Source organism: Pagrus major, chromosome 8 (genome assembly GCF_040436345.1).
Source record: "Pagrus major chromosome 8, Pma_NU_1.0".
Classification (NCBI taxonomy): Eukaryota; Metazoa; Chordata; class Actinopteri; order Spariformes; family Sparidae; genus Pagrus; species Pagrus major.
Genome location: NC_133222.1, coordinates 19,042 through 45,000, shown reverse-complemented (window position 1 = coordinate 45,000; position 25,959 = coordinate 19,042). Strand labels below are relative to the sequence as shown.

The 25,959-nt window shown below is 44.6% G+C and overlaps 2 protein-coding genes across 3 annotated transcripts in view; one reads left to right on the top strand and one right to left on the bottom strand.

Annotated features, from left to right (window-relative positions):
* The window catches only part of LOC141001382 (BTB/POZ domain-containing protein kctd15-like), a 10,409-nt gene extending 9,981 nt beyond the window's left edge, over positions 1 to 428 (top strand). Inside the window, exon 5 of the mRNA XM_073472443.1 lies at positions 1 to 428. This exon is cut by the window's left edge and continues 23 nt beyond it. Within this exon, the coding sequence (XP_073328544.1) occupies positions 1 to 139 (139 nt within the window). The 3' untranslated portion in view covers positions 140 to 428.
* Positions 429 to 505: 77 nt separating this feature from the next.
* The window catches only part of LOC141001381 (transcription initiation factor TFIID subunit 4-like), a 32,265-nt gene continuing 6,811 nt past the window's right edge, over positions 506 to 25,959 (bottom strand). For both annotated transcript variants that reach the window (XM_073472441.1, XM_073472442.1), the window contains exons 7-15: positions 19,021 to 19,209; positions 18,829 to 18,904; positions 18,639 to 18,744; positions 16,368 to 16,537; positions 14,697 to 14,827; positions 14,052 to 14,177; positions 13,879 to 13,935; positions 11,663 to 11,785; positions 506 to 4,283 (exon numbers count right to left, since the gene is read on the bottom strand). In XM_073472441.1, coding sequence (XP_073328542.1) covers positions 4,122 to 4,283; positions 11,663 to 11,785; positions 13,879 to 13,935; positions 14,052 to 14,177; positions 14,697 to 14,827; positions 16,368 to 16,537; positions 18,639 to 18,744; positions 18,829 to 18,904; positions 19,021 to 19,209 — 1,140 coding nt within the window. In that variant the 3' untranslated portion in view covers positions 506 to 4,121. The remainder of the gene's footprint in view (positions 4,284 to 11,662; positions 11,786 to 13,878; positions 13,936 to 14,051; positions 14,178 to 14,696; positions 14,828 to 16,367; positions 16,538 to 18,638; positions 18,745 to 18,828; positions 18,905 to 19,020; positions 19,210 to 25,959) is intronic.

Sequence of the window (25,959 nt, the reverse complement as noted above, 5' to 3'; positions counted from 1 at the left end):
GGGCTTCAGCATCAAGGCGTCCTGCGGCGGGGGCGTCGACTCGTCCCAGTTCAGCGAGTACATCCTGTGTCGTGACCTGCAGCACAGCCAGTCCATCTCCAGCACCCCGATCCGGATCAAACAGGAACCTCTGGACTGAACATCACTTTTACTTTTTTTATTATTGACGGTCCGTTTCTTCACATCTGGAGCTGCAAACATCTCCAGTCACCTGAAAACTTGACAGGAAACATCTGCAGACTCCAATTTGGATGCAGCGTTTTTCAGTTTGATGACGACGATTTAAACTGACGTGTAAATAACATTTGTAATGAGAACATGTTTGATATAAGTGTGTTAGGAAGCCACGGGGTGCTTAATTTAATTCTTTTGATAAAACTGCCATTTTGAAAATGTATATTTAAATGTATTTGTAAGCTTTCTTTGTCACTGTTTTTCATTTGTACAGATAAAACGAGGGAAACGTCTCCGCTGTCCTGATTTTTAAATCCAGATGAGCTCAAACTTTCTTCTTTATCAATTTCTTTATTTCATTTTTTTTGCAAAGGTACAAACAACTGTAAAATTGCATTGCCTGAAATGCGTCAGGATTGAATACAGAATGTAGGAAATATAAATAGTCGCAAAAATTGTGTCCTTCCAACAGATGATGGTTGATCCAGGCGCTCTGACGACCCAGACTCTGACTGAATATACAGTACATACACCACAGCTTCAGTTAGCAGGTAGAGCTATATACTATACAAACCAAATGCCCAATATGAGGGAAAAAAAGACATTTAAAGCGTTAAAAACCTTCAATGTACACAACCTTTCCAAAAAATCATCTTAAAAACTTTCAACAGCAAACCAGGAAGCAAAACTGCATTTTCATCTACTCTGACAAATTCATGTTAACAGTACGACTCAGACTGAACTGAGCTAAAGGCTGAGCTACAAGTCAATCACACGTCAGCCGGGATGAAGAGGAGGAGGGTGAAGAGGAAGAGGAGGAGGAAGAGGGTGAAGAGGAGGAGGAAGAGGAGGGTGAGGAGGAGGAAGAGGGTGAGGAGGAGGAGGAAGAGGAGGGTGAAGAGGAGGAGGAAGAGGGTGAGGAAGAGGGTGAAGAGGGTGAAGAGGAGGAAGAGGGTGAGGAGGAAGAGGAGGGTGAAGAGGAGGAGGAGGAGGAGGAAGAGGAGGGTGGAGAGGAGGAGGAGGAAGAGGGTGAAGAGGAGGAAGAGGAGGGTGAAGAGGAGGAAGAGGGTAAGGAGGAGGAGGAAGAGGAAGAGGAGGGTGAAGAGGAAGAGGAGGAAGAGGGTGAAGAGGAGGAGGAAGAGGGAGAAGAGGAGGAAGAGGGTGAAGAGGAGGAAGAGGGTGAGGAGGAAGAGGAGGGTGAGGAGGAGGAAGAGGGTGAAGAGGAGGAGGAAGAGGAAGGTGAAGAGGAAGAGGAGGGTGAAGAGGAAGAGGAGGGTGAAGAGGAAGAGGAGGAAGAGGGTGAAGAGGAGGAGGAAGAGGGAGAAGAGGAGGAGGAGGAAGAGGGTGAGGAGGAAGAGGGTGAAGAAGAGGAGGAGGAGGAGGAGGAAACTGCAGGAATGTTGTTGGATGTGAAGCTTACTGTTTGTTAGCCTGAGTGAGTTAACTGGAGGAGAACCAGCTCCCTGTGATGAAGAACTGAACTAAAGTGTTTATCTGAAAGGAGCAGCTCAACACGCAGTGACTCCTCCTCTTCACACTGACTCCTCCCTCATATCTGTACACAAAACATGACGCCCCTGTTAGCTTAGCTTAGCATAAAGACTGGAAACAGCTAAGTTAAGGAACAGTTCACTCCTCCCTCCATGATGAGTTTTGTAGTTCACAACACATTTCTGGAGCTTCACAGTAAAATGACTGGACTTTTAAATTACTGTGTGAACTGTTCCTTAAAGCTCAGCATGAAGACTGGAGACGGGGAAAACAGCTGGCCTCGTTTTAACGACCTGGATACAGCGGCGGCGCTCAGCCGGTGGCCACTCGCGGTACTGCAGTGACAACAGAGCTCTGCTAGAAAGTTTCAACTCTTTCTACTATTTAGTTTTTATCCATGGAGGTTTCATATTCATAGGAAACTTTCCTCAAGCTGACAAAAGTGATTTAAAAATCTGTGACATCATCACAATGTAAAGTCTATGGACCATCAGGAACATGTGGGAGGGGCCAGCGTGGGAAACACTACTGTGTATGCACAGTGGGTCACAGAACCAGGAAGTAAACCTGGAAGATAGAAACTTGTTGTGTATGAGCCAGACGAGTCTCACTGGACTTAACAGACACAATCTGAACGACTTTATCTTATAAACCTTTGCACAACGTCCACATCACAGCAGCTCTGCAGCTCTCTGCTGAATGTTCCCCTGCGGTTACTGTGGTTACTGTGGTTACTGTGGTTACTGTGGTTACTGACGTTATGAACCATTTTAATAACCAAAGTCTTCACAGTAAAAACACTAATCGTAGTTTTAATATTTCAGTTTGTGTGCTGATGAAACAAACCACATTAACATGTTGATCAGAGATTTAAAGCAGGTGGATCTTCTTCCCTTTGGACAGAGCAAGGCTAGCAGTTTCCCTCTGTTTCCAGTCTTTATGCTAAGCTAAGCTAACCAGCTGAGATGTCAGAGGCTGAGAGTGGAAACAATCAGAGAGAAAAGATTCACCGACATGTTGAATTATTCCTTAAAACTTTAAAGTCTGTCGGCTGTCATCAGCATCATTATCTTTCTCTCTCTCTCTCTCTCACACACACACACACACACACACACACACACATTAAAATGATCTACCATCTGTTTCGTCCCCGTTCATTTGACCATCGAAGCTTCACAGTTCTCACGGCGCACGTCCATCTGACAACACGATGCTCACTAACACCCTCAGATCATGATTCTCACAGAGGACGACGACTTCAAATGTAAAAGTGATGGTTGAATGTGTGACTGTACCTCACAGATCTGAGACCAGACGACTTTAAAAACCGAAGAGGCCGTGAGCCCGGCGTCCTGAGTGGTGGCTGAGAGGCTCCGGACTGAAACACTGACACGAGGACGTCCAGACAGATGAGACTCAAAGGCACCTGTTCAGGTACGGCGCTGGAGTCGACAGCTCGTGATAATCCTGTCAGCAGCAGCAGGACCAGCTGGAAAACACGGAGTCTCACACAGAGTCTAGTTTCACACCTGCACATTATTCATTCATCTGTTCATTAAAGTTGACCTCCAGCTGCTTCACACCTCACCATGTTTCCAGGTGTTCTTTAACATGTGTTTTAAAACCTTTAGCGTGGAGGTCCAGTTGCATTCTGGGTAATGTAGGCCCCAGGTTTTGAATAGGAAGAAGAATGAGTGGAATAAAAAAGACAAAATCTCTGCTTGTTCTGTTGATTTTCCTCCTGTTGACTGCTGAGGTCACACCAGGATAAAAAAAACTAAAAAAACTAATTAGCTGCAACCATCAGTGAGCTCAGAGTAAATCTGGAGGGAAAGTGTGAAATTGCATTTTTGACCAATTACAAGCTGTCCTGACAGAGCTGAACTCTGATTGGACGGAGAGCCAGACATAGAGGAAGCTATCGCAGCGTCTCCGCTGTGAGTCACCGTCTGTCAGAGTATCAGCTGCAGGAGGACATCATGCTAACACAGCTAACTGTCCTGTCACTGACCGAGCTAAGCTGAGGAGCTAACGGACAGAATGAAAATCAAATGATGAATGAAGTGTAAAGTTAGCCGTTAGCTGAGGAGCTACAGTCGTCTCTGAGCAGAGAGACACAGATTCATTTCACTGTCCCACGTCCTGATGTGAACTGAACTTAAACTGGGGCAGTCTGATTTTAACAAACATGGACTGAAGCTTAATGTGCAGGACAAAACTAGACACCTGGATGAGCTAAAACTGAGACAAGGAGACGATGTGAAACTGGAGGTTCAGGTGAGTCCAGAAGACAAGCTGAAGGTTAAAAGCTGCTGCAGGGACTGAAGAACGAACTCAGGCCGACATGAACCGTCACCGGGAGACATGTTTGGGGACATGAGGGTTGGAGGAGGAGGTTGAAGTGTAATCCAGTTTGTGATCTGCAGTGGGCTGAGTGCTCCTCCTGGAGGGACTCCTTATTTCAGCAGCGCCTTGTAGAGCATTAGAGAGCGAGCTGTGGAGCGGTCCTGCTCCAGACAGAAGATGAAGTCCCTGAGGTTAACTCGTGTGATCCGCTGACGGAGCTGCTGGCGGGAGGAGGAGCCCGAGGAGGAGGCTGCACCCGAGCCTGAAGCCACCTGAGGGAGGAGAAAGAGGAGCGTTAGACTGGGTCTGAGTGGCGGGGTCAGCCTTTTAAAGAGGATTCAGCAGGAGACAGAACCACTGAACGAAGACTGAAATACTGAATCAGACCAAGAGCTCATGAACACCACACACCGAGTCCAAAGCAGGTTCTGAGAATCCTTCAGCTAAAGTTCAGACTTTATTTAGACCATTAGTCATCGTCAGGAACCATTTTGATCTTGTTATTAATCGTTTGAGTCACTTTTAAAGCAAAAATGTCAAAAATTCACTGTTTCCAGTTTCTTACACTGTTTTTCTTTGTGATCAATACGTCACGTTCATCTCTGAGATACTGTCATTCTCCATTTACTGATGAGATGAGGAACAGTCCGGACACAAAAGGAAATGTACACATGAGACTCAGGCTGGAGATCTGTCTCCACCACATCTTTACAGAGACCTGTCTCCACCACATCTTTACACAGACCTTTCTCCACCACATCTTTACAGAGACCTGTATCCATCACGTCTTTACACAGACCCGTCTCCATCACATCTTTACAGAGACCTGTCTCCACCACATCTTTACAGAGACCTATCTCCACTACGTCTTTACACAGACCCGTCTCCACTACGTCTTTACACAGACTTGTCTCCATCACGTCTTTACACAGACCTGTCTCCACCACGTCTTTACACAGACTTGTCTCCATCACGTCTTTACACAGACCCGTCTCCACCACATCTTTACAGAGACCTGTCTCCACCACGTCTTTACACAAACCTGTCTCCACCACGTGTTTTTCTTTACATCCAGTATGTATATAAATAACTGTATAAATAAGGGAGTGACAAACTCTCATTTTGTTTTCAACCCTGTTTCAACTTTTTTGCCACATAATGAAGCCTTACCTCATTGGACCTGAGGAGGCAGATCAGGTGATCTGTCTTATCTGCATGAATTTAACGTTAAACTCTTTCATGAAACCAAATCCTGAGATAAGTTCATGTGTTTTCCTGTGCGGCCATCAATCAAACTCTGGTTCCTTAAATTGGCACTTAGTCATAAAAGCTTTGAGAACTGGAGCTGCTGAGGCTCCTGAATCATCAGTAATAGCATAAAGTGAATCTCCCACACTAGTTTAATCACTGATTGAGTCCAGACCTGCAGGAGGATCACCACACCTTCACGTCTCAGGTGTGTCAGCAGCCTGAGGCCAGGTAACACCCGGCCCCTGCAGCTACTCCTCATACACTGCTGTGCTCTGTCAGAGATGTTGCTCCGACAGGCCCTCTTTCCCAACACTGTACATTACACAAACAGTCACTCAGTTCACAGCAGCAGCGACTCGGAGCGTCTCTTCCCAGGCTGCTGAAACGTCCCGAGGCGAGCTCAACGGGCCAAAGCTTCTGAAATTAAGCAGTGTTTGAGAAAGAAGACGTGTGAATGTGCAGTTTACTGAGGTAACCTTGAGGTGAGACATGGTCCCTGCTGCTGGCAGAGTCTCTGATCACTGGGACCAGTTCAGAAAAAATAATAAAGAATAAAGTTCAGAGGTGAAAATGAAATAAACCACTTTCTGCTGGTTTTCACGTGATGAAGAGCAAACTGTTGTAGAAACAAGTGAGCTTCTATTTTGTCCGAGCAGAGCCTGAAGGATGAGACAACACGAGACTCTGAAGACCAAAGTCACCACTTTTACATTTGGATTATTTCAGGAGCTGAACGTCTTCTGATCAATATGAGATCATCTGGATCTGATAACAATTATTTAACATATGATCAACTATTTTAATACATGACAGTTTAACACTTAGACACCTTTTGGTTGGTCCAACCCCAGGAGGAGGGACATGATCTGGATTCTTAATCTAACCCTAACCCATCGGAGATCCTTTATTAGTTCGTGAAGAGGATTCACTCTGGACAGATTAGAGGAACTGAACTTTGGAACAAACTGAGTTTCTCTCTCTTGTTGTTTCTACATAACAGCTGCAGAGCTGCAGAGCTGTAGAGCTGCAGAGCTGTAGAGCTGCCGAGCTGCAGAGCTGTAGAGCTGCCAGAGCTGCAGAGCTGTAGAGCTGTCGAGCTGCCAGAGCTGCAGAGCTGCCAGAGCTGCAGAGCTGCAGAGCTGTAGAGCTGCCAGAGCTGCAGAGCTGCAGAGCTGCAGAGCTGTCGAGCTGCCAGAGCTGCAGAGCTGCCAGAGCTGCAGAGCTGCAGAGCTGTAGAGCTGCCAGAGCTGTCAGAGCTGTCAGAGCTGCAGAGCTGCCAGAGCTGCAGAGCTGCCAGAGCTGCAGAGCTGTCAGAGCTGTCAGAGCTGCCGAGCTGCAGAGCTGTAGAGCTGCAGAGCTGCAGCTGAAAATATCATTTTTGGTCAGACAAACATTTGAAGATGTCATCTTTCACACTTTTCAGTCATTTTAGAGACTCAGTGAATCAATGGATCTGGAAAACAGCTGGCTGATTAAGTGATAATGAAAATAATCATCATGTAGAGCTGAGCTGCTCAACACAGGCTGTATAGATAACTGAGCTCAGAGCAGCAGCAGCCTGCAGGCAGAGTTGACAGCACAGGATAGGAATGAAGCTCCAGGTCCACACAGGAACACAATCAGAGCATTATGAAGCCATACAGCCTGCAGGCGCACACACACACACACACACACGCACACACACAAACACACACACACACTTAAACATCACTATTAATAAAAAATAAAAATATCATCATATCAAAGCTTCATGGTAATAACGGAGTTTGTCTCTTCTAAAACTGACGTCTTTGAAGAAACAATTTTTTGGAGGCTGAATCATGTAAATATATAATATAATGTATAATATAATATAATATATAATATATAATATAATATAATGTATAATATATAATATAATGTATAATATAATATATAATATAATATAATTATAGGGAGGACAGAGAGAGGACAGGAGAGAGACAGACAGGAGAGGACAGAGAGAGAGAGACAGGAGAGAGGACAGAGAGAGAGACAGAGAGAGGACATGAGAGAGAGACAGGAGAGAGGACAGAGAGAGAGACAGAGAGAGGACATGAGAGGACAGGAGAGGACAGAGAGAGAGACAGAGAGAAAGACAGGAGAGGACAGGAGAGAGGACAGAGAGAGAGACAGAGAGAGACAGACAGGAGAGGACAGAGAGAGAGACAGGAGAGAGGACAGAGAGAGACAGAGAGAGGACATGAGAGGACAGGAGAGGACAGAGAGAGAGACAGAGAGAAAGACAGGAGAGGACAGGAGAGAGGACAGAGAGAGAGACAGAGAGAGACAGACAGGAGAGGACAGAGAGAGAGACAGGAGAGAGGACAGAGAGAGAGACAGAGAGAGACAGACAGGAGAGGACAGAGAGAGAGACAGGAGAGAGGACAGAGAGAGAGACAGGAGAGAGGACAGAAGAGAGACAGAGAGAGGACATGAGAGGACAGAGAGAGAGACAGGAGAGAGACAGAGAGAGAGACAGAGAGAGAGACAGGAGAGGACAGGAGAGGACAGAGAGAGAGACAGGAGAGGACAGAGAGAGGACAGAGAGAGAGACAGAGAGAGGACAGGAGAGAGGACAGAGAGAGAGACAGAGAGAGACAGACAGGAGAGGACAGAGAGAGAGACAGGAGAGAGGACAGAGAGAGACAGAGAGAGAGACAGAGAGAGGACAGGAGAGGACAGAGAGAGAGGACAGAGAGAGGACAGAGAGAGAGACAGAGAGAGGACAGGAGAGGACAGAGAGAGGACAGAGAGAGAGACAGAGAGAGGACAGAGAGAGAGACAGAGAGAGACAGACAGGAGAGGACAGAGAGAGAGACAGGAGAGAGGACAGAGAGAGACAGAGAGAGAGACAGAGAGAGGGAGAGAGAGGACAGGAGAGAGGACAGAGAGAGAGACAGAGAGAGGACATGAGAGGACAGAGAGAGGACAGGAGAGAGACAGACAGGAGAGGACAGAGAGAGAGAGACAGGAGAGAGGACAGAGAGAGAGACAGAGAGAGGACATGAGAGGACAGAGAGAGAGACAGGAGAGAGACAGAGAGAGAGACAGGAGAGGACAGGAGAGGACAGAGAGAGAGACAGGAGAGGACAGGAGAGGACAGAGAGAGAGAGACAGGAGAGGACAGGAGAGGACAGAGAGAGAGAGACAGAGAGAGAGACAGGAGAGGACAGGAGAGGACAGGAGAGGACAGGAGAGGACAGAGAGAGACAGGAGAGGACAGGAGAGGACAGAGAGAAAGACAGGAGAGGACAGGAGAGAGACAGAGAGAGAGACAGGAGAGGACAGGAGAGGACAGAGAGAGAGACAGGAGAGGACAGGAGAGGACAGAGAGAGAGAGACAGGAGAGGACAGGAGAGGACAGAGAGAGAGAGACAGGAGAGGACAGGAGAGGACAGGAGAGGACAGAGAGAGACAGGAGAGGACAGGAGAGGACAGAGAGAAAGACAGGAGAGGACAGGAGAGAGACAGAGAGAGAGACAGAATATTTTCACGTTACTGTGAACTGAGGATTTATTTGGACCGAACCAGAGGAGACTGTGGAGACAAACCAACAGTGTTCTGGTGACTGTGGTCCAGTTTGTGTCCAGTCTGAATGAAGTGTGTTTGACGAAGAGTTAACGAGGACATGAAGCTCGTCTCTGTAACACAGAACAGAGACGTCTCTGACTGAGCGCCAACACTGTTGTTTCTTCACTCTGTTCAGTGTTTGAACGTTTTAAACTAAAGTTCTGGACACATCGATGGTCTTCTGGACCAAAGATCATCTGTGAGGGAAGAAGCTCCACTCTGTAACACCACTGTACAACCAGAGCGTTTCTGTAGTCCAACAACTCCAACTTCTCTCCATCTGATCTGACGTCAGTTTACTGATCCGTATCGTCTCTACTGTTAACAGGTAACATTACATTTCACTGTCTGTGGTCTCAAACAGTCCTGAATGTGTCTCAGTGAGACCTGCAGAGACTCTGCACATCTCTGTTGACCTCAGCAGGTGAAAAGGTAAAGCAGGTTATCTGTGTTTTTTTCAGAGAGCATCACAAAGCTCCTGCGTTGCTAGCGTGTATTCATAACAGGCTGCAGCCCCGGGGCGCTGGGACAGGGTGGGGGAGGACGGGCCTATCTGAAGCCTGATCAGGCCTGCAGTCGGGAGCTAAAGGGCGGACTGCAGCTGCCCGAGGGCGGATCAGACAGAACAGGCAGCCAGCGAGGCTCACAACACAAAACCATTTGTGCTGGAAGAAAAAGTTGTTCTGTGGATAAAACCAGAAGCACAACGAATGATTCTGTTCATGAAACATGTGACTTAAACGTGACTCGTCACTTCCAGTGGTTCACTGTGTGTGGAGCGGTGATGAGGAGGCTGTGACTTTCATCACATTAATACAGTCAACTAACAGAAATGTCTGGTTTCATCATGTTTCCATCGTTCATCGTGTCCTCTTCTTATTCTTCGGTTTAACAGCACCAACTGGAGAATCAGCTCCACCTGCTGTTTGTCTCCATCAACCACTCAGTTCATTCACACCACAAACATCCAGTCAGGATGTTTTTAAGAGTTTCTGCTGGAAAGGATGTTAAAATCTGATGAAACTTCACAAGCTGCCCCCAAAACAATCAGGTGTGAACTGTCAGCAGACACATTTGGCTTTAACTTGTCATTCTGCAGTAAATGTGTAGTAAATGACATCGTCCAGGTACAGACTGGTTCTGTATGAAGCTCAGAGTCACTGTGATGTTCAGTCCGACACCAGGCTGGATTTGAAACAGGAACGTGAAGATGACTGATAACAGGAAGCTGCATCGTTCTCCTCGCTCACTCTCCACAGGGAACAAAGGAACAACCAGCTGCTGGAGGAGTGAAGGAGGTGAAGAGCAGAGTGATAGAAACTGAGGTCCAACAAGAGTGAACAGACGGACGTTCACTGATGGAGACGCTGCGGTGTTGTGTCAGAGTCTGTTCCCCCGTTGATCTGTGTCTCCTCTCAGCACCGCGACCAGAGACGCTACAAACCGACATTCTTTCTACGAGATCAGAGGACTGACTTTAAAATCTGACCCAGAGTCAGATCTACACACAGCGGCGAAGAAAACATGACTAAAGCAGCCTCACATCCAGCTACATTACTAACTACAGGCCAGCACATAGCTCACATTTCCCAGAGTTCATTGCACCATCAGAGGCTTAATCCCCCCCAGAAATGTTGAATTTCTCCAAAGGGCAACCCCCAAACCCCACCCACCCATCCACCCATCCACCCACCCATCCACCCATCCACCCACCCATCCACCCATCCATCCACCCATCCACCCATCCACCCACCCATCCACCCACCCATCCACCCATCCACCCATCACTCTGCTGCCTTTGTCTGGGACAGCCGGGGGGGGGATTACTACAGCCCTCAAGCTGGATGTGTGGAGAGAGAAAGAGCATGTCGGTGAGGGCGGGGCGAGCACAAGGCAGGCACCTCCCCCCAGGCCATGACCCCCCCCCCCCCCACACACACACACACACACACCTCGCCCCAAGCTCATTTCTGCAGACCTCAAATCTATGGCTGCCCTGAAGGGGAGGGAGGGGAGAGAGGGGAGGGGAGGGGGAGAGTCACAACAACCCACAACAAACCTCCAGGCAGACACTGACCCCCTTCACTCAACTGTGGTCACAGTCACTGCCTGGATTAAAGAGAAAGAGAAAGAGAAAGAGAGAGAGAGAGAGAGAGAGAGAGAGAGAGAGAGAGAGAGAGAGAGAGAGAGAGAGAGAGAGAGAGAGTGTGTGTGTGTGTGTGTGTGTGTGTTGATGGAAAAGGTCATGAGAGAGTGTGTGTGTCTTCATGCAGCACACACACACACATTTATTTTTATCTTCTTATATAAATAAATAAAGTTTATGATATTATATTAATAATAAGTAAAGAGTGCTGTGGAGCCGGCAGGTTAAAGTCTGGTTGATGTCCAAAACTCATCCGGCTCGGTCCAGATCAGCCCGTCCTGCACAGAACCGATCAGCGGCGTTGCAGCAAAAAGCATGTGGACCTGCACTGACATCATCACATCAGACTGAGACGGCTTATCTCCACCAACTGTAAGACCCAGTGCATGATGGGAGACCCCTGGCGGTCTAACAGCTGATTAGTTTAGATGTCGACTCAGAAATAAAACGTTTTGTAGAAAAACATTTTTTTCAATCTGAGATTTTGAAGGTTTTTCAGACAGAAAACATGTCGTCATGTTGTGAGAGAGAAGAAACTGACCCGTATGATTCTGTTCTTATGTGTCGGAGACATTTAACTCTGACAGACGGGCCTCTGGACACAGCAGGAGACACCACGGCCCACTGACACTGTGTCTATAAGATGTGTCTCTGATCTCTTACCTCTGTGCCAGCTGTGGCGCCCCCCGGTGAGTCGAGCTTGCGTTTCTTTCGTGGCCCGATGGCGGCGAGGGCCGTGAGGTTGGCGTCTCGTTGTCGCATCTGAGCCAACTCCTGCTGCTGCATCTGAGGAGGAAACCACAGCGACAAAACGTTAGAAAACTGTAGATAACTAAACTTTATCTTTGAAAGATGAATCCACATGAGAGACGGGTCGGTGCCGTCTGCTCGTGTTTTAATGTCGTCATTAATAAAACTGTGCAACACTTTTAATAATGAACAGCAGCGGGAACAAACAGAAGAGCTGTATTATTAAAGTGTTACAGACTCTGGAGGTGAACTGACCCGTTTACCTCACATGTGGTGCCATGTTGAGAACCCTGCAGAATCAACCAGGTTCTGAGCCTCAGTCACATCAAAACAACCCTCATGCCGGTTTGTGGGCTAATGTTGCTACAATTTGTAGAACTACAATTCCCAGGATGCTCTGGGAGATGTAAACAGGAAGTATAATGCCCTGTTTATTTACTCTGTTTCCACGACTACAGGTGTTTTCTATTTATCTGTGAGCTGAATGAGCTGTTAGCTCCTGTTTGCACTGTACTCATAGATGTAATAGATTACTTTGATACTGAAGAACACTAAAAGACTCAGGAGTTCTGCAGAATCTCTGCTCTCCGATTTCTGAGTGGATTTATGGCGGATTAGTCTGGACGGACATCAGAGATGATGATGTCATCAGGAAGTGACATCACAGTGAATCTGAAATAGTTTCTGAGTTCAGACTGAGAAGAAGAAGAAGTGACGGACCGTCAAGTTAAAACAGGAAATAAAAACACGCCATTTATATTCTGAGTAATCCAGTTTAGTTCATCACAAACAGATGAGACAAAGTGTGAAATAATTCAGCATCCTGACAAATAAAATATGTCAAACTGAAAAAGTTGTCAGACTCCTTTAATAATCTGCTGTTTAAATGAAGTGAGTGGACGACACGTCTGCTTCTAAACTAAAGATATAAAAATCGTCTTGAACAAACTTGTGATGGTAAAATGTAAAGATTAAGTTCTGTGATTGATCACAAAGTCTCTTTTTTCTTAATAACGTGAACAGAAAACTAAATATAAAAGGAGGAAAACAATCAGCTTCACACTTTATAAAACATCAGTGAGGTGTTTCTGCTCCGAAGCATGTTCTCAGAAGAACAGAGCTATTCTCCTGTCGACTGACAGAACCAACGAGGTCCGGTTCCTCACTGTCACTTCAACGATTCATCGATACATCAGTTAGTCAGAAAACAACCTGAAACCTTTTGGATGTTGGAATAATCATTTAATAATTATAATAATCATTTATGGCATTTTTCTATATAAAGAACAAAACAAGACTTTCAAATGTTTTTTCTATCTTCTGACCAAAAGGTCGATTGATTTAATGAAGAACTGATCAGCAGATGAATCAATACTGGAGATGATTGTTAGTTTCTGTCCTTTTCTTCTCCTCATCACCAATAACAAATGAATGTGGACCATCAGAAGCACCAGGAGGAAAAGTCTCCTTAATCTAACAGCTGAGGTTTCACTGAGGTTATAGAACACTGAATAATCAGCAGAGTGAGACGTCTTCAGGCTGCTCTCACATAACATCCTCCCCTCCAGACTCAGCACAGAGACTTATGGGTAACGACCTTTGACCTCTGTTGGCCTCGGGGTGTGTGTTGTGTGTGTGTGTGTCAGCCGGGTTCATGTATGAATATAAAGAGGGTGGAGGAAGGGACGGAGCTACAGCCTGAAGACTGACAGTCTGAAGAAAAACTCAGCAGTGAACAGAACCAGACACTGGACTTCAGTCTGTAGCTTCGACTACTGACGAGTTCATGGATCAGAACATCTGAGAAACACAATCTGTCAAGTGTTTATTGAACTCTGATGTTTCTTTATTGAACTCTGATGTTTCTTTATTGACTAATAATTGATGACTGTGCTGAAGCTGCTCTGCTTGTTTTTATTGGAGTTTTGATTCCAGATTTATTATTTTAATCACACGTTTTATTACATTTTGTTTGATGTTGCACTCCATATTTAAGTGTGTGATTTTGATTTATCTGTGTGGATCAGTGAGGTTTGATTTTCAACCATCTGTCAGCTGAAGATCATGTGATACGACTAAAAGCTCTGGAGAAGGAATCGACTGGACCTGTGGGTGAGACACAAACGTACCTCTTTAGCCTTCTGCTTCAGGCGAGCCTGTTCAGGATCTTCTTGTCTGGCGCGACTCTGGAGGTGAAACACAAACGGGTCAGTCAGATGTGACGTCTGCTCACAGATCAGTGATCGGAACCAGGCGGGTCTGATCACCAACGCGACTTCATCCATGTGAGGGAGTGTGTTACCTTGGCAGCCTTCAGCAGAATCTCTCTCTCTTGTTCATCTTTTCTCTGTTTCTCCATTCTCTCCAACTGCTCGAAGAAACGAAGCTGAGAGCGAACGTCTGATGTCGGTTCATGATGCTCCTCATCCTGATGGAGGAGGAGGAGGAGGAGCAGGAGGAGGAGAGAGGAGGAGAAGAGAGAGGAGAGAGAGGAGCAGGAGGAGGGGGAGGAGGAGGAGGAGAGAAAATGTTTATACGTTGTTAAAGCATTAAACCTTCATGTTTATATTCTGACCCAGCGGGTCGACGAGGAGCTGATGAGGAGCTGATGAGGAGCTGATGAGGAGCTGCTCCACACCTCCGTCTCTCTGTGGTCTCATGTTTCCTGTGTGAACCTCAGCTCACAGTATCGAGTGTTTCAGGTTATGAAATGATGTATTTCACTTGATTCTCTTCATAAAGCAGCAGTCGGTCCTGACTGATTCAACAACCAGCAGCTGATTTCATCTTCACTCATGAAACAACTCAAACAAACTGAAATAAAAAAGGTTTTGTTAAATAAAACATCTCTGCATATAAAACTGAATTGTGTTTCTCTTATTCTGTCTGTCTGTGTGTGTCTGTCTGTCTGTCTATGTGTGTGTGTGTGTGTGTGTGTGTTTCTTGCCTTTCCCCCGTCTGTGCGGTGCTGAGCGACCGCTGAAACCTTCTCTAGCAGCGAGCGCAGTCTGGACTGGGTGGCGTGAGAGATGAAGTTGACAACATCCAGCGGCACCTCGGTCACTCCGAGCTTCTTAGCTGAGGACGACAGCAGAACCATCAGAACCATCAGACACACACAAAACACAGAGGACTAGCTGAACTCAAACTACATGAACGTCCTCTGTTATAACACCTGAACTATGGTGATCCTCTAGCGCCATCATCAGGTCAACATGTTAATGTGTTTAATGAACTGACGACATCCACATCAGCCTCAGCTGCTCTGTGTTTACTGGTCATCAGCCTCAGCTGCTCTGTGTTTACTGGTGATCAGCCTCAGCCGCTCTGTGTTTACTGGTCATCAGCCTCAGCCGCTCTGTGTTTACTGGTCATCAGCCTCAGCTGCTCTGTGTTTACTGGTCATCAGCCTCAGCCGCTCTGTGTTTACTGGTGATCAGCCTCAGCTGCTCTGATCATCAGTGATATTAAATATACTACTGTCAAAGTAACTGATCCATATATTTACATGTATGTTTATACTGTGTACTCTGATTATCAGCCTGGACAATCATCAGATCACATATTAAACATTTTTCTGATGTGAATCAATGTTTTGTTTTTTTATCTGATTGTTGACAAAATAAATTAATTTTAGAAAACACTCATTTGGCTCTGAAGCAGCAGGTAATCTGTAAAGTAACTAAAGTTATGGAATAAATGTCGTGGAGTGGAAGTATAAAGTTACAGAAAAGTAAAGTACAGAGTAACTCGTAACACACTAAACTAGGATGGGGAAGATGATAAACATTATAGTCATCATAATGTTATGCCTGATCGGCATATATATATATATATATATATATATATATATATATATATATATATATATACATATACATATATATATATGTATATGTATATATATATATATATGTATATGTATATATATATATATATATATATATATATATATATATATATATATATACATATACATATACATATACATATATATATACATATATATGTATATATATATGTATATATATATATGTATATATATACATATATATATATACATATACATACACACACACAATATATATTTGTAAATATATATATTTACATATATATTTAAATATATATATATTTGTAAATATATGGATCAGTTACTTTTACTTTTAACACTTAAGTACATTTAATATCAGATACTTTAAGACGTGTCCTCCTGTACTCTTCATGTGTGACATTTTAACACCACATCTTTACTTTGACTCGAGGAGGGCTGAGCACTTTTTACAGCACTGAAGAAACAAAGAAGAAACTCTGAGCTACATTTACTTCTTCTTCTCCAGAGTCCTCAGTGAGAGGTCATGTGACGAGGACAGACTCTCCTGTTCCACCGGTCAGGTGTTACAACAGGTGATGATGCTGACACAGTTTAACCAACAGCTACTGAACTGTGATGCTTCTGACGTTAAACCAGCAGCCGAGATGATTCAGATTAAAGACTGAAGTCAAGCAGAAGTGTTTAAAGTCAGCTGATCTGATGGTGACTCGTTGGACAGGTGTGGACGTGCTGTCACTGAGCGTAAACTTGCTCTGAGGTCATCAGCGCTCACAGGTGAGACAGTACCTGTGTCCAGGATGCGGCGGTGCAGCAAGCCGGTGGGCAGAAAGGACTCGTCTTTACAGGAGCGGATCTTCGTGCCGACCAGCTCCGAGCTGGTTGCTAGGATACGGGCGTTTTCCTCGTTAAGGTTGACGCCAGCCATGGACGCCACGTCGTTGATGTCGTCGTCATCTCTGAGGTGGAAAGAAGGCGAGCAGAGCGGAGGAGACACGACATGATGAGCTTCACATCAACACACAACAGAAACACTTTCCATCTGTCACCACCTCTGAACCTTTCCTATCAGATGGAAGTTCACTGACAAGTTTATTTCTGTTTGTTTAGTCATTTCTTGAAAAACTTCATGTAAAAACTTGAATGGATGCAGCTTTTAGTTGTGAACTTTTGAGCCAAATGTCGTAATGTGAGTGAATCTCAGCCTCACTGACGTCTGACTTTTCAAGAAACTGCCTGACATGACCTGTGAGGTCCTGTTATTATTATTATTATTATTATTATTTATTTTATTTGAACAGGGACAGTGCACAATAAAACATTAACCCTGTATATAACAAGGAGAGATGCATGGCACCGGGTTTTAGCAAGTTGCTATTTTCCACCCGCAGTCCCTGGGCAGGTAGATGGAACATACAATAAATTAAAAACAATTACTAAAATTTCCAAAGTTATGAATACACACATTCCCACATCATTAAAACAATTTAAAACAATTTACCCCCCTCCCGCCAACTTTTATAAATAAATATGCCACCCCCATCAAATACACACACACACACACACACACACACACACACACACACACTTACAAATGTCTACAAGTTTGCTGTGACAGCATCCAACGTTTTGTGTGACATGAAAATGTTTTAAAATCCGCACATGTAATCAGCTCTGTTGGAAGTGTGTTCCATTGATTTGTGGCAACAAAAGAAAAAGATGATTTACCAAATGAAGTCCTGCGTTTAGGAATACTGCACTCTCCCCTGGTACCTGATCGGGTAGTTCTTGTTGTTTTTAACCATTTTTTTCAAAGGAGGAGCAGTAGCATTATGAATGATTTTAAACAGTAGGCATACTGTGTGCATTATTACATTTTCAAGACTTAAAATACTATATTTGGTGAGTATATGACAGTGATGATACTGACGTGTTTTTTTGTCGTGAATCTTAAGGGCACTGTGGTTTTAAGGCTGTTTTACATGTGAGTGAGGTGTTGTAGGACGAGCCAGCAGGAACTGGTTGTGAGTTTATATTAAAACAGAATGTATTTTTATTTAAGTCACTTCTTTTATCGTCACGTGAAGAAACCAGGGGGTGAAAATGAAACAGCAGGAAGCTGCAGTAAAGAGTCAGTGCTGTGACAGGAAGTACTGAGGATCATCTGTGTGCTCATGCTGCCCTCTGATGGATTGTCTGTGAACTACATGTCTATGTGACTGACTGTCTTCTCAAATATTAAAGATGTTATTTACACTCTTTTAAAGCCCAGATCTTCACTGTGAGATAAAAAACCCGTCTGAAGTGTTAGCACGAGCTCCCAGAATGCTGCAACTCTGTTTTACTGTGAAGCTCCAGAAATGTTCTGTGGACTACGAGACTTCACCTGACTTTATATCATCAGGAGGAGATGATGGCTGAGCCTGACTTTATATCATCAGGAGGAGATGATGGCTGAGCCTGACTTTATATCATCAGGAGGAGATGATGACTGAGCCTGACTTTGTATCATCAGGAGGAGATGATGGCTGAGCCTGACTTTATATCATCAGGAGGAGATGATGGCTGAGCCTGACTTTATATCATCAGGAGGAGATGATGACTGAGCCTGACTTTATATCATCAGGAGGAGATGATGGCTGAGCCTGACTTTATATCATCAGGAGGAGATGATGACTGAGCCTGACTTTGTATCATCAGGAGGAGATGATGGCTGAGCCTGACTTTATATCATCAGGAGGAGATGATGACTGAGCCTGACTTTATATCATCAGGAGGAGATGATGGCTGAGCCTGACTTTATATCATCAGGAGGAGATGATGACTGAGGCTAAGTTTTTTATGATTGTGTCAGATTAAACATTTCTCATTTGTTTTTTTATTATTATTCTGTGTTTGTTGTTCCACAGGACAGAAAAGTCTCATCATGTATTTTCTCCATTTGTATTGAGTGTTTATTTTTTCTAATCGAGCTGATGTTTCTTGTTATTGTATTTTTAAACGTAGTTTGAAGCATTTTCTTCTGAATCACTTTGAGTTGTTTGTGAGTTTATACTTCACCTGAACGTCCCGCCCCCTGGGTCACTCAGTTTCTTCTGATTGGCTTGAGCTGCCAGGTGAACAGGACTTTTACCAATGATAGTTGTGGGTCCTCTTACGAGCGTTCCTGCAGAGACAAACACACGATTAGTGAGGTCTGCTGATGGAAAATATTCAGACTGATTCAGCCTGTGTTGGTCCAGAGTCTCACCTTGAGGTCTGAGAGTCTGACTGAAGACAACAGGTGTTCGAGTCTGAACAGTCTGGACTGCTGCTCTGCCCACAGCCTGGAGGACAAACAAGAAGAGACTGTTAGTGTGAGGTTTGGATGTACAGGAAGTGAACCTGTTGTTCTCTAATAAATATATAAATAATCCAGCAGTCTTCAGAGTGGAAATCTTACCAGAGTGTTTGTGAGCGGCGGGTTCAGTCTGACGGTGCTGCTGGCCGGGCTGATGGGCAGCCGCGGCCTGATGGCGGCGGCGGTGACGGAGCCGGGGGCAGCCAGAGGGGGTGCGGAGGTGGTGGGGGGGACCGACACCAGAGACTGCTGGCTGTTGAGGAGAGACTGACGCAGGGCGGGGAGGCTTTTCTGTGGAGCAACACAACAGGTCAGGCTTCAACAGCAGGTCTGAATTCATAGAGAAATAATTCATCTGCAGAACGTCTGTATTTTTATTATTACTTAATTTATTTACTTTAATAACATATTTTAATTGTTTTTACAAAGTGTATATTTCACACTTTTGTGCTGCTCCTCTTATTTCCAGCAGGTATCTCTGACCGCTCTAAGAAACAAACCAACAGTTGCGTTGAGTTTTATTTGCTGTTTAAGTTTGGTTAAATACTCTCAATTAATCTCCTATTTTTATCTACATTTTTTTTTTATTGGTCCTTTTTTGCTTCTGTATTATCCATTTAAAAGCAACATTATGTAGAAATTGTCATCTTGTGTGATTGGTGCAACACCACTGTAGTAAATACAAATCCCAGGTGTGTAACGCTGTGATCCTCCCCTCTCACTGGAGTTACACAGAGCAGACACCAGTGACAGAGACACCATCACACGGTACCATCACACGATACCATCATCCTGTACCATCACACTGTACCATCACATGGTACCATCATCCTGTACCATCACATGGTACCATCCCACTGTACCATCACACTGTACCATCATCCTGTACCATCACATGGTACCATCACACTGTACCATCATCCTGTACCATCACACTGTACCATCATCCTGTACCATCACACTGTACCATCACACTGTACCATCACACGATACCATCATCCTGGACCATCACACTGTACCATCACACTGTACCATCATCCTGTACCATCATATGGTACCATCATCCTGTACCATCACACGGTACCATCACACGGTACCATCATCCTGTACCATCATATGGTACCATCATCCTGTACCATCACACGGTACCATCACACTGTACCATCACACGGTACCATCATCCTGTACCATCACACTGGACCATCACACTGTACCATCATCCTGTACCATCATCCTGTACCATCATATGGTACCATCATCCTGTACCATCACACGGTACCATCACACGGTACCATCATCCTGTACCATCACACGGTACCATCACACTGTACCATCACACGGTACCATCACACTGTACCATCACACGGTACCATCACACTGTACCATCATCCTGTACCATCACACTGTACCATCACACTGTACCATCATCCTGTACCATCACATGGTACCATCATCCTGTACCATCACACTGTATTAAGGCTGCATGATATTGGAAAAAACTGACATTGCGATTTATTTATTTTTTGCGATATGTATATATTGCGATATTAAAAAATAGAAGAATTCTCACCAGATGACTTGAATAGCTCTATTTGGAAAGAATTTGGTTGATTCACCATGACACCATTGTATTCATATAATACCCTTCTATTAATCCAAGCTAAGGTCAATGATCTAATGTCATACTCTAAAATAGGGGGGTTCATCTGTATTTGCAGCCGTTTTTTGAATTTATTTTGAAATATGTGCTCTTATTTTTAAATGAGACGAACCGGAAGTGGTATCTGTTAGCTCCGTAAGCTTCACGCAGAGACTGAAGAGCACCTGTAGCGGTGGTGTTACCTTGTTAGTTCGGTTTTCTTTTTTATCACTCCATGCTTCTTGGTGTTTGCTACAGCTGTGTGCACGTGGTTTTATGAGAAGTAACATGTTTTGACTGTGAAGATTGCCTCTGGGGGATGACTCTGCCGTTGGTTGAAAAGCAGACTACAGTGGTCAGTATTACCCTGTGTATTCTTTATCGGTATTAGCTACAGTGTTAAGCAATGCTATTTCTGTAATGATTGCAATAGCTGATGTTGTCTTTTATTTTGTTTACCTGAACTTTAGTTCTACGGTGTTAATAAACATCTGTGAAGGAAACTGGAGTCTAGCATCCAATCAATGGGCGGCATATCATCTGTTCATCTGATCAAAATAGAGCATTAGGGATGGAAGTCTCTTTAGCCAGCCTGCTGCGCAGTGCATTATAGGTGGAATAAGATGAGGCACAGAAGAGAAAAAAATGCAACAGTGACACTTTTGACACTGTAGTGGACTTAGCTTTTAAGCTAGAGATTTCAATGAATCCGTTGATACCAAATACACCATGCTGGCTTACTGGGAAAGGGGTGACACGTCGCTCCAAAGTTGAACTGTTTTACCGCGAGCGAACTTTGAAGGGGGGACTTTTAATATCGCGTGTCCTGCGATGTGACTATCGCGCATGTGCACATCGCGATGGCGATGTTCAATCGATATATCGTGCAGCCCTACACTGTACCATCGCACTGTTACATCATCCTGTACCATCACACGGTACCATCCAGGGATGGAAATTAACTTTTTTGTCCACCTGCCACTGTGGCTGGTAAATTCTAAAATCTACCAGCCACTTTTATATTTAAGCGTTGATGTGTACAGTACAATGCTTAGAAACATATTTTTCTTGTACAAGACATGCACATAGTATTTCCCAATCAGTACTTGTTACCAGAGTTGATTATTCAGTAATTATGTGATACCAATGAATGATTACAGGGGTAAAACTATACAAGGGTCATCTATTAGGTCGTGAAATAACAGGAAATGAAGTCTGAATAGACAAAGTGGTTCAAAATGAAGGTTAGATGGTTAGAAATCTATATCAGTATCTCCCTGCAACTACAGGAATTTACAGTAAGCCTACTTCAACTTATTTCATATGTTCAACTGCACTGGACCCACACAAAGAAAGTGTAAATTGCATCATTAGGTGATTAGAAGGTTAGTAATATATAGCAATATCTACTTGCAACTATAGAATTTACTGTACTACATTATTCCCTATGTTCAACCGTACTGGACCCACACAAAGAAAGTGGAAATTGTTATAGAAAAGTCTGCCAAAAGTAAGGAGAGAAGTTACCACAGTTCAGCTGTTAAACACCAAGTCCTTACTGCAGTACAGAACAATTACCCATTAACGTCAATGTCCCAATTCCAAATGTTGCACTATAACTGCCGGCGATAAAACTGTTCGATTTTTGAGTGTCTGATGCATGTTCGATTTAATGTGGCAAATGAAAAATGAAAAAACGAGTCAATGTTTGGTTTTACTGTTTTTCTGTATGCACCAAACATTGAAAAGTGGTGTTTGTTTTCCTATTTTCAGCCCAAAACGGAAAATATAATAAACAAGGAAATCAAAACGAAATAATAAAACTAATTTACATTTTCCGTTATTGTTATAGGCCTACCATTTCCCACGATACATTTCTGCTGTGTGGCCACGCTTTGCGCATGCACAATGTATAGTCACTCGGTATCCATGGTGAGCAACAACACACCGGTCTGAGCCCAAAAGTCCCACGGTCCGGTCCATTGACTGTGTATAGTCTATGGTCCAGTCCCAGTAGACCACTGGAGTCCCACGTTCTAATGGCCTCACTCGAGCCATACATGTCTCTAATTAATGACATGTTTATGAATGGAGTGACGTATCATGAGATCTCAGAAAAGTTGCGAGAAATGGGTGTCCAGCAGGGAAGCTCTGAAAACACACAGAGACGCGGCATTATCCCCATTCACACTCCCGTTTGCATGCGGGGATCCTGCGCCAATTCTCCGCATCCGCCTCTGTGTGAAAGTCTCAGATGCGGCGAGGGGTGAAATTTCGCTGCGCCTCTGATGCGCCTCCAGAGGTAGTATCAGAGGTAGTATCAGAGGTAGAGTCAGAGGTAGAGTCAGAGGTAGTATCAGAGGTAGAGTCAGAGGTAGAGTCAGAGGGAGAGTCAGAGGTAGAGTCAGAGGTAGAGTCAGAGGTAGAGTCAGAGGTAGTGTCAGAGGTAGTGTCAGAGGTAGAGTCAGAGGTAGAGTCAGAGTCAGAGGTAGAGTCAGAGGTAGAGTCAGAGGTAGTATCAGAGGTAGAGTCAGAGGTAGTGTCAGAGGTAGAGTCAGAGGTAGAGTCAGAGGTAGAGTCAGAGGTAGTGTCAGAGGTAGTGTCAGAGGTAGAATCAGAGGTAGTATCAGAGGTAGAGTCAGAGGTAGAGTCAGAGGTAGTATCAGAGGTAGAGTCAGAGGTAGTGTCAGAGGTAGAGTCAGAGGGAGAGTCAGAGGTAGAGTCAGAGGTAGTGTCAGAGGTAGTGTCAGAGGTAGAGTCAGAGGTAGTATCAGAGGTAGAGTCAGAGGTAGTATCAGAGGTAGAGTCAGAGGTAGAGTCAGAGGTAGTATCAGAGGTAGAGTCAGAGGTAGTATCAGAGGTAGAGTCAGAGGTAGAGTCAGAGGTAGTATCAGAGGTAGAGTCAGAGGTAGTATCAGAGGTAGTGTCAGAGGTAGAGTCAGAGGTAGTATCAGAGGTAGAGTCAGAGGTAGTATCAGAGGTAGAGTCAGAGGTAGAGTCAGAGGTAGTATCAGAGGTAGAGTCAGAGGTAGTGTCAGAGGTAGAGTCAGAGGGAGAGTCAGAGGTAGAGTCAGAGGTAGTGTCAGAGGTAGTGTCAGAGGTAGAGTCAGAGGTAGTATCAGAGGTAGAGTCAGAGGTAGTATCAGAGGTAGAGTCAGAGGTAGTGTCAGAGGTAGAATCAGAGGTAGTATCAGAGGTAGTATCAGACGCGCAGTACTGGCGAACCGAACCAGTGTGAGCCGGGCGGCGCGGAGCGAGGGTGTGTCGGTCTGAAGGTGTTCACTATCTGATAACTGTACAGGTCCTTCATTCAACAAAATATAGAGAAATGTCCCAGAAAGCAACGTTACAGGACCATACAACAGTAACGTAGTAACTGGTGGTGTCTTTGGCAACTTCTATGAGGAAAAGCCTCTGTCCGACCGACTCTTCGTCACATTTCTGCCCGAAAAACAGCGTCTGTCCCCGGCAAAAAACTTTAACTCACCAAGTGTTTGACGCGGTGAAAAAAAATCACCTTGACGGTCAGCCCTCCCGACTGAGACTCAGTGAACTTTCCCCCCAGAAAACAGCCTCTCTACCCGCGAGTCAAATAGTCAGACAGCGTCCTGTTTAATGATGGCGATTATGTAATTATGTAATTTAGAGAAAAACTTAACTTTGTCATTTTCCAGGATGTTTGGTGGGTCAGGATCTCAATCACAACACATTATAACTGCATCCATATGATTATAAACAGTCAGTGTGTCTCATGTTGTGTCAGTCATGTTTAGATTAACAGGAGAACACCGGGGGAACACCTTGAAAAAAACACATACGTCGTCATCATCATGACGTGTACCGTCACGCCTCCTTTGGAGCCGCGGCGCCGGCTTTCGGTGTGAATTATACTCTGGTTCTTCTTTTACGCCGGAGCTGCTTGGTTCTGTGTGAACAACCAACGGCGGAGAAATGACAAACTGCTGCTGCGACGATAATGCGGCCTCTCTGTGTGATTTCAGCCGCTGGACACCCATTTCTCGCAACTTTTCTGAGATCTTATGATATGTCACTCCATTCATAAACATGAATGTCTCCAATTAATGACCGGTGTGTTGTTGCTCACCATGGATACCGAGAGACTATACATTGTGCATGCGCAAAGCGTGGCCACACGGCAGAAATGTACGTGGGAAATGGTATAACAATAATGGAAAATGTAAATTAGATTCATTATTTCGTTTTGGTTTCCTTGTTTATTATATTTTCCGTTTTGGGCTGAAAATATAACACCAGTTTTCAATGTTTGGTGCATACAGAAAAACAGAAAAAACAAATATTGACTCATTTTTTCGTTTTTCGTTTGCCACATTAACTGGAATAATTGAATGATCAGATGATACATGGACCCAGTACATCAGTTGATTTTCCTCCTCGTACACAAGCCAATACCAGCGTTCCCCACCGGCTCCCCTTTCTCCTTCACACTCTCCTCAGCGGGTCTTTTAACTCCCGCGATGTAACGCCTCATTTTAATTTACTTCACTTCTTGTAAACTCCGACAAAAAAGTAGTTCCCGCTTACCTTTATTCGTGCGCCACAATAAATAGTTCCAACTTAGAGTCGATGGTTGCCAAGCAACGGGGTAGCCGGCTCCATAGACATATATACGGCCGGCTCGGCTGACCGGAGCGCGGAGTAATAATTACTAGCAGTGAAGAGTCCAAGTGAAGGCTTGCTAGTGAAGTCCAACGGACACTTTGGTCCAATCAGAAACATATAATTTGACCGGATCTAGCTCTAGGGTTGTGGAAAGCGCACTGTTATGCCTTAACCAAGATATCGATCATTAAGATTAATTGGATCAGATCTGACTGGAATGAACGTGCCACAGTGGCTGGTAAACTGATTCAATTCACCCGCCAGCACACAAATTCACCCGCATTTGGCGGGTGGCGGGTGCTAATTTCCATCCCTGGTACCATCATCCTGTACCATCACATGGTACCATCGCACTGTTACATCACACGGTACCATCACACGCTACCATCGTCCTGTACCATCACACGCTACCATCGTCCTGTACCATCACATGGTACCATCGCACTGTTACATCAAACTGTACCATCACACTGTTACATCACACGGTACCATCGTCCTGTACCATCACACGCTACCATCGCACTGTTACATCAAACTGTACCATCACACTGTTACATCACACGGTACCATCGTCCTGTACCATCGCACGCTACCATCGCACTGTTACATCAAACTGTACCATCACACTGTTACATCACACGGTACCATCACACTGTACCATCAACATGACTCTGAAGCTGGTAGTCTGATGTAAAGTTACATCATGAAGCTTTAACTCAGAGGTTTCATCCTACAGCTACCGTAACTTAGACAACACCCAA